Source organism: Crocodylus siamensis, chromosome 14 (assembly GCF_052110815.1).
Source record: "Crocodylus siamensis isolate JL-2025a chromosome 14, ASM5211081v1, whole genome shotgun sequence".
Lineage (NCBI taxonomy): Eukaryota > Metazoa > Chordata > Crocodylia > Crocodylidae > Crocodylus > Crocodylus siamensis.
In genome coordinates, this window is record NC_143408.1 from 11,139,724 (window position 1) to 11,154,081 (window position 14,358).

General features: G+C 49.9%; 1 protein-coding gene across 2 annotated transcripts in view; it reads left to right on the forward strand.

The window, feature by feature from the left end:
* Window positions 1-14,358, forward strand: part of SPPL2B (signal peptide peptidase like 2B) — a 144,119-nt gene that overhangs the window by 43,270 nt on the left and 86,491 nt on the right. For both annotated transcript variants that reach the window (XM_090027849.1, XM_090027850.1), the window contains exon 3: window positions 5,815-5,997. In XM_090027849.1, the coding sequence (XP_089883975.1) occupies window positions 5,815-5,997 (183 nt within the window). The remainder of the gene's footprint in view (window positions 1-5,814; window positions 5,998-14,358) is intronic.

Genomic DNA, 14,358 nt, shown 5'->3' on the forward strand with positions numbered 1-14,358 from the left:
CCAAGGTGTTTATAATCCAGGTTTTTTTTTGGTCCAGTGGTGATTATGGTCTGTGTTTAATGAGGGGATGTAGCTGACATCTGGGTCCAGTGCCTTGGTGAGAATAGGAGATGTGCTATTTGGGGTTGGCCTGTAAACCAAGATAAGCATGTCCCAGAAAGTTGCCTTGACACTGTCATTTTCCAGAAAGGTTGGAGGTTGTTAATGATGTGTCCCAGGTATTCAAGCTGGGGGCTGTAGGTGACAATAAGAGGAGGACAAACGAGCAGTTGTGCTCATTTTGGGGCTGGTATTGTAGCAGATCAGGGCAGGTATGAGTGGCTGTGATTCAAGTGACTACAGTTTTAGGATTGTACATTGTAGCTAGTTCTTGAAAAGTGTGACTTTAAGCAAAACAATGTTAAGCAAATCCAATTTTCCCATAAGAATTAAAGTAAATAGCAGGGTTAGGGTCCAGGGAAGTTTTTTCCCCAGACGAAAGACATTATATATCCAGGTCCACAGCCCCATGCCCCCACTCCCCTGTGCTGTGGCCTAGGGCACACTCCCACAGGTAAGTGGCAGTGTGAGAGGGGGATTTAGGCCCCTGTAGGGAAGGAGCTGGGCAGCCGGGTGGGGCTTGCAGCCCAGGGCTAGTGCACAGCTGCAGGGCCCCAGAGGAGAGCAGGACAGGCCATGGGTGGCTCATTTTGGGGAGAGCTGGCTCCCAGTTGCTGCATACACTCCTGGGAGGGCAGGGGGGACCTGCAACTCCCAGATCTATACCCAGGGGAGGTGCAGGCTGTGGACGCAGGTTCCCACTCTCTTTCCCCTGCCTTGGGACCTCCACAGCCCTGCAGGCACAACCTGGCATGGCTGAGGACAGCGGGGCGGTGCAGGGATCTCCTCACTGCTGCAAGCTCCCCCCCCCCCGCCATGGCAATACAGCCTCTGCTTGTGCTGTTGCTTTGAGGGGTGCAGCCTCCTGAGCAGGAGGTGCATCACCAGGGCTGCGGGGGGTTGGGGGAGCTTGGACCAGTGAGGAGATCTGCACGCCACCCCACCACTGCCTGCAGAGGTTGTAGGGGAGCAAAGCAGGGCTGAGCTGGCAGTGGCTAGCAACTGCTTGGCGCGCCCTGCTTCCCTGCCCCGCAGCCCTGTGTGCAGGACCCAGTTTGGCAGCTGAGCTGTGCGGGGATCTCCTGGCTGCTGTTCGCCCCCTGCCGGTGCCTCAGTCCCCCTCTCCTGCCCTTCCCACCAATTACCTGCTGGAACTGCTCTGCAGGCTGCCTGTGGCCACATGCATATACATATATGCACATGGTGCCCCCATCTCACCACCTGTCTGACTAGCAGGCGACAGCCAAACAACGTTATAACGGGACATTGCAGGATGTTAAATGAGTATGTTCTCTAATAGATCAGTGACGTAATAACAGAACAACGTTAGCCGGTACAGCATTATGTGAGGGAGTACCTGTATTGTAAGTATAGGAATCCTTGCTTCATATCTTAAAGGTGTGCATCCCAGTTGGTGGGATCAGAGCAAATACATTTGAAGGACGTGGTCACATGGGAACTCCCTGACTAGCCACAGTGCTGGTCTCCCCACCTGCCTCTGGGCATGCTGCCCACCTTTCTTCCTGCCATGGCTTGATGACACCTAATTAAGGTGTTAGTTAGGCAGGAGGCTGCCCTTTGAATGTCCTGGTCTCTTGGGCTTACGTCTGCAGCTCCTACCACCCCTGTACTGCCAAGCCTCACAGATATTCCTAACAGCTGAGCTCTGCTTTGGCCTGAGGCCAGGCTCAACTCATCCCAGTGTTAGGCCTCTCACTTTCTGCCCTATTACAGGCCACACCTATACTGCCTCCCTCTCAGTGAGGCCTTTCCCACTCCACCGCTTCTCACACAGTCTCTTTTATTGCCCTGTTGCGGGGCCACTGTCCTACCACCCCTCCTTTTCCCAGGGCCATACTCACCATGCCCTCACCTGAAGGGTTCTGGGGCCTGTTTCCCTGCACTCTCCGGCCAGCAAGCATGTGGCCTCTCGGGCCTCTCCCGTGACCCTCATCCAAGCGAGAGCTTGGTGGTTTGCAGAACACTGGAGTGACTCTGCCTCTCTTCCCTCACCAGGTTGCCCACCCAGCTGCTCTGAATTAGGAGCTCCTGACTCGCCTCATTGTTTACCCATGGCACTTCCTCAGCTGCTCCACGCGATTGGCCTCTGGCCCACCTGTGGCCTCAGGTGCCTGAAGGCTTACCTGGACCTAACCTGGCCCAAGTTAGCAGGGCCTACCCTTGAGCCCCGTGCTCACTGGGACCCACTTCATGTTCTTTCCTCCCAGGGCCTCATCGCAGGCTCCCTGTTCATAGGGCCTCCCTACACTCCCCTCTGGGCATTCACATGTTGCCACTCTATCCCAGCTTTTAACTCTGGCCTTTCTCCTTAAGCTCACTGGGCCCCTCATTCTCACTGGGCTCCTTCCCACACACATGCACAATCGGGGCTCCTAACCTCTGGGCACCTTGCCTCTTCACTAGGCTCCATACCCCTTACTAGGCTCTCCAGGCCTCCCAACTGCTACTCTGGTGCAGACTGTCAGGTGCCCCACTGCACCCTGCTCTACACTTCTGCCTCCACTGAGGTCTGTACTCTGCCACCCTACGCTGGGGCCTAGGGTCACATGCCCCCCGCCCTCCCCCCCAGCTCAGGTGACAGCAGCCGTGCCTGGCCCCACTCTCCAGGGTCTTGCACCCCACATAAGCTCAGGTGGCTGCAGCCATACCTGGCCCCAAACTACCTCCAATGTTAATTGGCCCGCCTGAAGATGGGGGCTGGGGTTTAGGTGCCCCTACTTATCTCCCACCGGGGTGGTAACTGACCTGGCATTTCTTGGGAGGGTTTCTGCCACGAACAGCCCCACCAGGCCACCCATTCCCAGCAGGGTGCAGTTTCACCTCTTGCCCTTACCTCCTGGTGTTGCCAGAGCAGCAGCTCCACAGGGAGATGTTATTTCCTCAGTGCCAGGCAGCAGAGTGCTGCCTCCATCTCTGCTGGCCTGAATCTCAAAATGGCCGCTCACCAGAGCTGGGCCACACCTGCCAGTGCCTCTTCAGGCTTTTAAAGTGTCAGACACCAGAGGTGCTCTGCCACAAAACACCACAGGTTTCCTTAAGAAACTAAACTCTATTGATAAGCTTCCAGCAAACACTGTATTAGCTACTATAAATATCACATCTCAGTACATCAACATCCCCAGTGGGGATGAATTGCGAGCGATAAGGAATATCATTCCCCATGATGACACTGTCCTCTCTTTCCCTGGTATGCTAATGGCATGTTCATCATATGGACAAATGGGAAGGAACCTCTAGAGAAACTTCACCAAGAGTTTTACACCTTCTGCCTCTCCAATAAAAGAACTCTTGAATACTTGACCCAGCAAGTTCATTTCACGGGAAATTTTGTGGCGGTATCCAATGGCTACATCACTACCACACTGCATAGCTGGCCTCTCAAGTAGCATATGTGTATAGGATAGAGTCAGTAGGCAGAAAGCCCTCCTATGATGGTGCCAATGCCAGGGAGGATGGAGTGTCCTTAGTTTACCAAGTTTGTGTATCTTAAGTAAAAGGTGCCCATCTTGGGTTCCTGTGGGGCTGAAATCATAAATCCTATCCTGTGTTTCTGGAGGTGTAGCATCTTTAGGAGGTTACGTAGTTCCCTCGTTTCTAAGGCTGAGTATGGCTCTCCATTCTCTGGGACTGGGGTTGTAATGTAAATTGTTGTTTTCTAGCAATTTTAGAGTGGACTTGGAAGTAGAAACAGTTTTGTGCCGGTCCAGAGAAGGGCTGCGGCTGAGTGGAGTGCAGGAGATTTCCTTCCTCTTGTGTTGTGTAAGGGTCAGGTCTGTGGAGAGTTGATCATTTTGCCTCCGTGTCATGGAAATATTTACTTAGTCTTAGGCAGTGGAAAAACCCTTTGAGGTCTCGATACAGCTGCACCTTATGGAGTAGTGTAGTAGGGCGGGAGGCAAGATCATGGGATACTAATAAACATCTCATAGAATCATAGGGCTGGAAGGGACCCCGAAGGTTCATCAGGTCCAGCCCCCTGCATGACCAGGAAAGACATCTCAGGTCAGGTGACCCCAGCCAGGTGACCGTCCAGTCTTCTCTTGAAGACCTCTAGGGTAGATGATTGCACCGCTTCTGGGGGGAACTTATTCCATAGTCTGGACACCCTAGTTGTAAAGAAGTTTTTCCTAATGTTCAGCCTGGAACTCTTTCAGGAGTTTGTGTCCACTATTTCTAGTTTCCCCCAGGGCACGCTGGTGAGCATTTGTTCACTGAGCCCCTGATGTACGCCTCTGATACAGCAGTAAGTCACAATCAGTTCCCCTCTCAGCCTTCTTTTCTTTAGACTGAAGAGCCTGAGATCCCTCAGCCTTTCCTCATGTGGCTTGCCATGCAAGTCCCTGATCATGCGGGTGGCCCTTCTCTGGACCCTCTTGAGCTTTAGCACATCCTTGTTGAAGTCCGGCGCCCAGAACTAGACACAGTACTCCAGCTGCAGCCACACCAATGTTGAGTAAAGTGGGAGAATCACTTCTTTGGATTTACTGGAGATGCATCAATCGATGCATGCCAAAGTTTTATGGGCCCTAGCAGCTACTGCATTGCATTACCGGCTCATTCATGCTGGGGTCTATTGTTAACCCCAGATCCCTTTCATTTTTAGTGCTGGTCAGGTTAGTGATGCCCAGCCTGTAGGTGTGCTGGAGGTTCTTCCTTCCCAGATGCAGCACTTTGCATTTCTCTATGCTGAACCTCATCTGGTTCCATTCTGCCCAACTCGCTAGCCTGTCTAGATCTGCCTGCATCTGCAGCCTATCTGTGGGTGTGTCCACACAACCCCATATGTTGGTGTCATCCATAAACTTGGCCAGTGGGATTTTCACCCCCTAATTCTGGTCGTTGATGAAGATATTGAACAGCACTGGGCCAAGCATCTCAGTGAAGCTGAGAGTGTGGTTAGATAGGCTGATGATATTGGATTGTGGGATTGTATGTTGTAACATATAAGTTTGGAAAGTTTTGCTTCCTTCAACTTCTTTAAGGAGGGCAGGCGTTTGCAATATCTGCATCCAACTGTGAAGCCTGTCTTCTCCTGGTAAATGGCTGATATGTCCCAATAGTTCTGTATGCTGTTTGTTAGTTCTGCAAGTCTGGTGTTGGCTTCTTCCTGTTTGCTTTATAAAACATTGATGAAGTGATTCTTCAATTTCTCAGAGACTGTAAAACAGTTTTTCCAACTAGGCTGTGTGGTACTTGTCACAAAGAAATGAGAGAGACAGGTTTGTAACAAGGCATGGTGCCTATTCAAAGGAATTGAGAGAAACAAGTAGCAGCCAGCCTTGTTCTAAGCAAGGCAGGCAAATCAGTGAGAGAGATTCGCTGAAGATTTCAAGCCAAGTGCTTAAAAGTTTGGAAAAATAATAAGCAGCTGAAAGTGACAGGCAATGTTAGTGAGAAACTGTGCAGCCTGCCTGTCTATAACAAGGTAAACAGAGTATCAGTATTTGGGCTTCTGTGAAAAGTGCATCTTTTGTGTCTGACTTGAATTTTCAAAAAACCGTAACTAATAACCTGGTATTAAAGCGATTTAAGTGTTCTGTTCTACTAAAACTTAATTTAATGTGTTTTATGATTATTATCTTAGAACTTATAGTTTTTTAAAATACCAATTCTTGTTTCATATAAATAAAGAGTGTTGTTTTTTCCAAAACTTTTATAGTTGCTGTTCTGAAACAAATTTCTCTATCCTTTCAGTCCCTTTTGCAGCTTCAGGATCAGACAACATCTGTCTTGTGTTCTCCTTCTGATGTGCCTGATGGGGGATTTAATAACAGAATCCCCATGGTGATGCGGGGGAACTGCACCTTCTATGAAAAAGTGAGGCTTGCTCAGATCAATGGAGCTCGTGGCCTGCTGATAGTTAGCAGAGAGCGACTGGTGAGTGTATGCTTAGGTTTTGTTGGAAATTCTATTATAGCTCTTATATCAAATTCTTGTTTGCATAATTTAATGTTTCACCTGGTATTTTATTCCTAATTTTTGTCATGTCTCAGTTCTTCCTGGACCTGCTGTATTTAGTTTATTTAAATTTTTTTTTTTATCTTTGGAGTTTTGGACCTGGAGTGTTCTTTCTGTGATGGACCAGTAGGGGGAGCTCCTGCACTGAGCCACCCACCTCACTGTGCCTGACCACTTACCAAGCTCTGAGGGCCTCATGTTTGGCCAACCGCTTTCCTGGAGGACACTTGCAAGCTTGGGGTAATCGCTGCCACCACCCAGGACTCTGGTCTGTACCCAGGCTCTGTGCCCCCTGCGGTACACAGGCCTTTTAGACCTTGAAGGTGCTTGACCCACTGCAAGAACTTAGGGTGCTTCCTTTAGCCTGAAGCACAAAGAGGTGTCGCAACTTCTTCAAAACTAGGGTGTCCAGACTATGGAATAAGTTTCCCCTAGGGTGTCCAGACTATGCAACAAGCTCCCCCAGAGATGGTGCAATCATTTACCCTAGAGGTCTTCAAGAGAAGACTGGATGGTCACCTGGCTGGGGTCACCTGACCCCAGATGTCTTTCCTGGTCATGCAGGGGGCTGGACCCAATGAACCTTCAGGGTCCCTTCTAGCCCTATGATTCTATGAGTAGCCTTTCTTAGTTAGCCAAGCATAGGGAGCTTAAAGACATGCCGCAGTCCCTCTCCCAGCAAGTCCACCATGCTTATTATAGTGGAGATCTTTATTGATTAAAGAGGTTAGGCATGGGGAAGGGTACAGGGTAGAAAAGTATCAAATAATAACCCAGAACAAACCATGTCAGCTTAGTAGCTGTTTGGTACACTTCTACATTACAGTAAGCAGCTATGTATCTAGATAAGTTCCAAGTAGTTTACTTACTTCAGCATCCTGAGAGGAAAAAAGAGAGTTGCAGATGTTCCAATTGCTGCATGTAACTTAACACAGCTGCTTCCCCATCCTAGGGTGTCTTAGCTTTATATAGCCCTTTTGACATCACCTTCAAGACCCAATCAAGACCAGGTGTTGTTTGAGGCCAACCAACCAATTTAAAAAGCACCACTGGTGACCTTAAGAGAGTGACATGGGCTCAAGCCCCGGCCCCCATGCCATGAGGTCAGTGCTAACACAGTAGAGAGGTGGAGTTCCCACCCCCTTACCTGAAGTCCCTCATGTCCGCAGTAACCTGGGGCAGCCAAATTGACAGACAGGTGAAAAGACAATAGCAAGGAAAAGCCTAATAGAAGACTCTAGGAAGAAACTGGGATAGCATTCTTCCACACTTTCCCAGTGAGATGCTGAAATAGACACCTTCTTCCTAGCCTTACAGCTGTCGATTTGAGAAGCAGCATTAAGTACTGGGTGCTGTTCTTGACTTCAAGCTAAAGTATGTTCAGCTCTCTGGCCAGGCTTGATGCCCTTTGCTGAAGTATAGCAGCTGAGAGCTCAGTGGTCCTGGCATTGGAAAGGTGATCCTTAAAACTGTATTCTTTGCTGCCTACAGTCTTGAACCCAGGGCCTTGGTCTGACCCGAAAAGCCATCTTTCCCAACTTGCTACCCTAATGTTGTTTCCAGAGGCTGGATAGAGTGTATCCAAGACTTTGCCCACTCCCTAATACACGGGTGGCTGGCTCCTGTCACTAGACGCTCTGTATCACTAGATGCTCCACTTCTGCTATGTAAGTCCAGAGAGAGGAAGAGGAACTGGCCTATGTGTATTTAGTGACTGACGTTGACCATTGTCTTCAGAAAAGGAGAGAAGAAAAGAATTCCCTTTTGCCCAGTCCTTGCCCAGTCCTCTGCCCCATTCAGATAACCCTACTGCTGAACTCATGCAGATAGATGGCTGGGGGAGGAGGACAGGGCAGGGGGAGGAGTGCTGTCACCTCACCTGAAATATAATGGGATGACTATCAGAAGAACTTGTGTTTCTCCTGTGGGACATCAGGACATGTGCTTACCTGCTGCCCTATAGAAAAGGATGCAGGAAATGTGCCAACCCAGGCCTTGCAAGCGGGGAAGTCAGCTTGGGGTTGACACAACTTAGGTGGGCCCAGGCAGGACTCCCAACAGATACCAGCCCATGGGGGGTTCTGTTTCTCGTGGAAGAACCTTGGCTACCTAAGATTTTCTAAGATTATGCTGACATGTTTGAAAGAAATGCAGACACCATCCCCCAACACAGGAACGACAGCTTAACCCACTAGCTTAAAGCGTGAGGCAAAGATCATGCAGAAGGGTCAATCTATGCCATGTCTGCAATAGAACTAGCTGCCTTCCAGGAGTAAATCCAGAAGAACCTGGCTTAGGGATATGGTGGCCATCATACAGGACATTCCAGTTTTCTGCTACTCTTGTTTTCTACTGATACAGTACTAAATGCCTTTATGTCCTCTATATTTCTCTTCAAGAGAAAAATAGAGGACATAAAGGTGTCTTATTTTGAATCAACTGGCCTGTCCACTATGATAGCCACCCTGCCTAGGGATTTGCAAGGAAATTTCCCATCGGCTGGTGCCCCTGGCTTGTTCTTCAAAGAGAAAGATGGAAGGTCTCTCTGTGGACTACTGGACCTTGAACTGAATCATTGTGTGAAATCCATGTGAAATGAAAGGGGTATGAAATCATTACCCCTTACTTCTCATCCCACAGCTACAAGGTCATCTAAAAACTCTCTGCATGTTTAAAGAACATGATCTCGCTGGTGCATGCAATCTAGTTAAAGTAAGGGTTGGCAATGAATAGAAAATGGCCCTCTGAATCTGTATGGACATTTTGAGTACCTGGTTATGCTATTTGGGCTAACTAGTACAGCTTGAAAAATGTACATTTAGCCAGTCTTCTGCTGAGTTCTTTGCCTTTATTCTGTTCCTAGAAGGTCTGGAAATGGACCCTTGGAAAGTAAAAGAAGTCTGCAGGTGGAGGGCACCCTAAAATGTCAAGGAACTCCAGAGACTTCGGGTTCACAAATTTTTATGAGCAATTCATCACCAATTTTGCCCAAGTAGTGACCCCCCTGTCACCATCCTGCTTTCTGTTTGTCTGCTGAGGCCTGGCTGGTCTTTGAGCACCTGAAGCCATACTTTACCTTAGCCTAGTGACCATACATCCCAGTGTGGCAGGGTCAATCCTGGATTCCATAGCCCGGTCCCAGCAGGTTGGTCAGAAGTCCCAGGCTAGAGTCTAGCAGAGAAGTCGATTAGCATGGTGCTCCAGGCAGGCAGCTATGCAGGCACTGCTGCTGCTGTGCAAGACCAAGGACATGCCATGTGCGGGCAGGGTGGTGCCTGCTCCAGTCTGTATGTCTTGCTCCTGCATAACAGCAGCAGTTCCTGCCCAGCCACCTGCCTCGCATACCATACCGCTCCACCTCCCTGCTGGACTCTGGCTCAGGACTTTAGACCAACCAGCTGGGACAGGGCTATGGAATCGGGGAGGGTCCTGGCCAAACAGGGACATGTGGTAACCCTACCTCAGCCCCGGTTTTGGCTCACCCAGACCCAGCATTGGCTTTGTGGTAGAAACGGCTGCCTCTAACATAGTGAATGGCACACTAGTCTCTCAACAAAAGGACCCAGAGCAGGCACTACGGGTTTCGTCCAGGCTCGTTCCAGCAGAACAATACTAACAAATCTTGGACTGCCATTAGAGTGGACTTTGGAAACTAGCAGCATCACCTGAAAGGAGGTTATCACGCAATTCGGGTCTTTAGCAACCACAAAAAATTAGAATACTTTCAGAAAGCAGAAGTTTTTAACCACAGGCATCTCTGGTGGGTTTTCTTCTCCCACACTGACTTTCAGATAACATACCAGTGTGGGCCTCAAAGTGGGAAGGAGGTGCTCTCCCAAAAAAGCTGAGTATGATACAGACTCTTCACAAGACATTCCAGAAGCTAGCCCTTTCCTAAAGCCCCAAACTTCATCAGTGTTACATTACCATTGGATCTACCCTGTACAACCACTAGGGAAGAGTGAGCCCCAAAAGACAAACCCGTCTCCATAAAGAAGAAATATTGCATTAGGATGGGGTTATGTTTACTAGGGGAAAGATCTCAGTGCCCCTGGCCCTGCTAGGTTGACTATCATATGTTTTTTGTCTAAGCCATGACTTTCTGCTGGCAGGACCTCATGGAACAAAAAACCCATACTCACTTGCCTCTCATTATTTCTGGTGGTTGTAGCTGCACAGACAATGCAGGCCTTTGTCTATTCCTGTGACATGCGCTTGCACTAAAAGGCTTCCTCAGAAGACTTAGAGGCCCCTCCAAACCTTTCCCGCTGCCACCTTGACTGTGGGCTGCTGTTGCCCTAGACAACATGGAACCAGCAGGCTTGAACAATTTTTGTGTGATCCTGACTATGACAGATCAGCTTACCCAATGGCCCATTTAATTTCATGTGGTACAACTCCATGGACTTCCAGATTGCTTTTCATCAGACTTCAGTTGACTGTTGGTTCTGGTGCAAAGCCCTATGGCTACTGGGAGTCTGCACCTACCTCTCCTCTGCCTCCCATCTCCAGACAGATGCCCAAGTTGGAAAAAAAAATCACATCTTCAAGCAGTACCTCCATTACTGCTTGACTTCCAGCAAGACCATTGGTCTACCTTACTGAGAATTTGCATATAAAATTTTTGAGTACTCCTAGACCAGGCAGTTTTTTTACTACCCTTGGTTTCACCCAGCACTATCCATAGGATCCATCAACCCAACAGCTATGGAATTGGTTCAGCATATTAGGTTTAAGAAGTACTGAAACAACACCTCAAAAAGTCAAAGGAAGATTATAAGGAAACGGTGGACCTACGCTGCCAGCCAGGGCCTGCTTACTTCATGGGCCAGAATGGCTTTGTTGAACACCTTCTTACCAGTTAGTCCTCATGAAGCCTGGACCACCATTTCCTAGGACCTTATTCCATCAGCTGGCAGATCAACCCAATGGCATATGAATTTCAACTACCTTGAATCCTAAAAATCAGCTCATGATTCCATGCATCTCTCCTCAAATCATTTATAGCAGGGGCGAGCAATTATTTTGGGTGGAGGGTCACTTACTGAGTTTTAGCAAGCTGTCAAGGGCCACATGGTTAGTCCTGCCCCTTAACAGGAGCCCCCCTCCCCTCCCCCATCACCATCTTGGAACCAGAAAAATACCAAATTAATGAATGCTGTAGATGTTTGCTTTTTAAAATATAATTTGATTTCAAAAAATATTTTTGTCCTGATTTGCATGTCTTTGTGTAGTGTACCCAGAGGTGATTGAACAATAGCTTAAAATGAAGTCTTATTCTTGTATATTGTTGGGGAGTGTATAGGTTTGTGAGGGGTTGTGAGTGTGTGGGGTATGGGTGGTTATGGGGTTTGTGGGGGGAGGGTGCCTGGGGGTGTGTGTCTGTGGCCATCTGCATATATGGCAGTGCGGGGGGGGGGGGGGGGTATATGTGTATGGTGGGGTGTGCGTGTGGGACTCAGCCTATAAACACACGCACTGTCCCTGCCTGCGTGCTCGCGCACACAGTCATACTGCCCTTGCTTACACACACACTGTTCCTGCATACACGTGTGCACACACATACCAGCATGGCCCTGTGCTCCCTAGTCCAGGGATGCAGTCAGGAGCCACGTGGGGGCAGGAAGGTAGTGAAATGGTTGGGGGTGGGGCTCGGCTGCCCAGTTCTGCTGAGGGCTTCCCCTGGGTCCTACTGCCCCTGACTCCTGTCAGCGTTGACAGGCAGTCAGAAGAAAATAAATATTAATTTTCTAATTTTTGGGGGGGCCCCACAGGCTGAATAGAATGGTCTGGTGGGCTAAATCTGGCCCATGGGCCGTATTTTGCCCGCTCCTGATTTATAGTGTGGGAAGGACTTCACTAGACCCAATTTCTACCACCCCCTGTGACAGCTGAGGGACAAGAAAATACCTCACCTGTGAAATCTTAGTTTCAAAGTGGATGTGCGGGCAACTTACCTTGTTAAATGGGAGGGATATTACCCTGAGGACTGCACACGGGAATCTGCAGAATACATCCATGCCCCTAACCTGCTGAAGAAGTTCCACCAAAACCACCCTGATAAACCAGGGCTAGTGCCACCCAGGAGCTGCTCTAAAGGGCAAGGGACAGTTGATGTTAGGTGTGCAGGTTTTGGACCAAGCCACAATGAAGTTAAGTGGCAGGGGAGGGGAGGGCATGTGGGAGCAGAGGTTTTGGTAGGGAGTGCCTGGGGCAGGAGACAGCAGTGGAGCCAGGTGCCAGGGGGGTGTAGGCAAGAGGAGGGCAAATAGCAGGAGAAGGAAGTTCTCAGTGGTGGCAGATGATTTGGGATCCTGGTTTTCACAGTTTGGAAGCCTACCAATGCCTCAGTCACTATAGTAAAATGAATTCCCAGTACCTATACATTTTGGTAATTGATTTCTGGTTCTTTTATCATGGAAAATCAGAGCTCTCCCTGCCCCTTTACCTCACCAGGTTCCAGGGCCCTCTCTTCCCAAGCCACAGCCCCTGAGCCCTGCTGGTGCCCCTGCCCTCCCCACACTCCCCCCAGCCCTGCTGAAGGGGGACCCCAGCTGCCAGAGTTACGAGGCCAGTGATCTGGGTCCACAGCCCCCTGTCCCCCACAGCAGCACCTGAGCGCCAGCTGATGTCTGCAGGAGGTGGCAGCTGCTGCAGTGTAGCAGAGCCCAGCTCCCCCTCCCCCACAGGCAGCTTGGTCAGAGTGGAGCCTGTTGTGGGGGCAGGTGTGGGCTGCTTGCTGTGGACTGGGGTGGGGGGCAGCTCCCTACCACTGTATACACTCCCTGGGGGATGGGAGTCACATGCCACCCAGATCTGTGCAAGGGGCGGGTGTGGGTGTGGGCTTGGGCTCCCTGCCCCACTGCCTTTCTTTGGGGCATCTGCAGCTCAGCGGGCCTGACAGGGCAGAGCAAGGCCAGGCAGGGAAGCTGGTCACTGCTGCAAGCCCTGTGCTGCCCTGGCAACATGCCCTTTGTCCTCCCCAAAGTGGAGGCCCTGGGGGAGGGTAGCAAGGCAGGGGACCTGAACTTGCAGCAGGCAGCCCTCACCCACCCTGCCTCATGCACAGATCTGGGGGGCATGTGCATGCCACCCCCCTCAGAGTGCATGCAGTGGTGGGGAGCTAACCCCCTGCCCCCCCTGCAGATGAGCCGCCCTGTCCTGCTCCCCACTGGTGCCCTGTGGCCGCATGTGGGCCCAAGCCCTACGCACCGCCTGGCTGGGCAGCAGCCCCAGCCCCAACCCTAGTCCTGCCCAACTCCCTCTATATGGGATCCTCAATTGTTTCTCCCTCCCCCCCGCCAGACTTGACTGCAGGAGCTGCTCTCTAGCCTGCCTGGCAGCTATTTGCATGTAAGTGCACATGGCGCCTCCTGCCTGACTGCCTCTTCCCTCTCCCCCTGGCTGGAGCTCTGCCAACCTGTACAGAGCTCTTTGCAAAAGAGCAAAATCCACATGTTTCTCTGTTAAAATGAAAAATCCATGTTTTCTTTGGTAAAAGGGAAAATCCATTGTTTTTTCCATTTTTCCATGGGAAATAGAAAACCCGGATCCTTGCAGATGACAACTAGGAGCAGCGGTCTCAAGTTGCAGCAAGGGAGGTTTAAGTTAGATACTAGGAAAAACTTTTTCACTGAAAGGGTAGTAAAGCACTAGAGAACAGGTTACTCCAAGAGGTTGTGGACTCTGCATCCTCGGAGGTTTTTAAGACCTAGCTAGTCAGAGCTTTGGCTGAGATGATCTTGGTGGGAATAGTCCTGCTTTGAGCAGGGGGTTGGACTAGGTGACCTTCTGAGGTGTCCCCTCTATCCCTATTTTTCTATGAATGAATGAATGAAGTAGGGGAGAATGGGGGCAAGCGGGAAGGGGTAGGAGCCAGGCTGCTTGACCCCTTGTCTCATTACTGCCTCCCCTACCACTTCCTCCACTGCTTTCCCTGCTGTAGTGGTGGGGTGAGGGCAAATATAAGATGACCCTCCTATATTTAGGATCTGTTCTTAGAAAATTATAACAAATTTATCAATTTTTTTATGTATAGAATGTAAGTATCGGGGTTGTCGTGAAGTCTGAGTTGTTTTGGATTTGCCTAAATACAATATAGGTGAGGCCAGTGGGGAATCTGTTGTAGAAGCTTGGTGATTTGAAGCAAGACACAGAGGCTTGCAAGTAGGTATCAGACTGCAGAAACAGCATCTTTCGAGAGACAGCTGGCAAGCCCTTCTCATGAGTGACATCATGGAAAACTGTTTCTAACACTGTCAAGGTGCTGGCCAAGAGGAT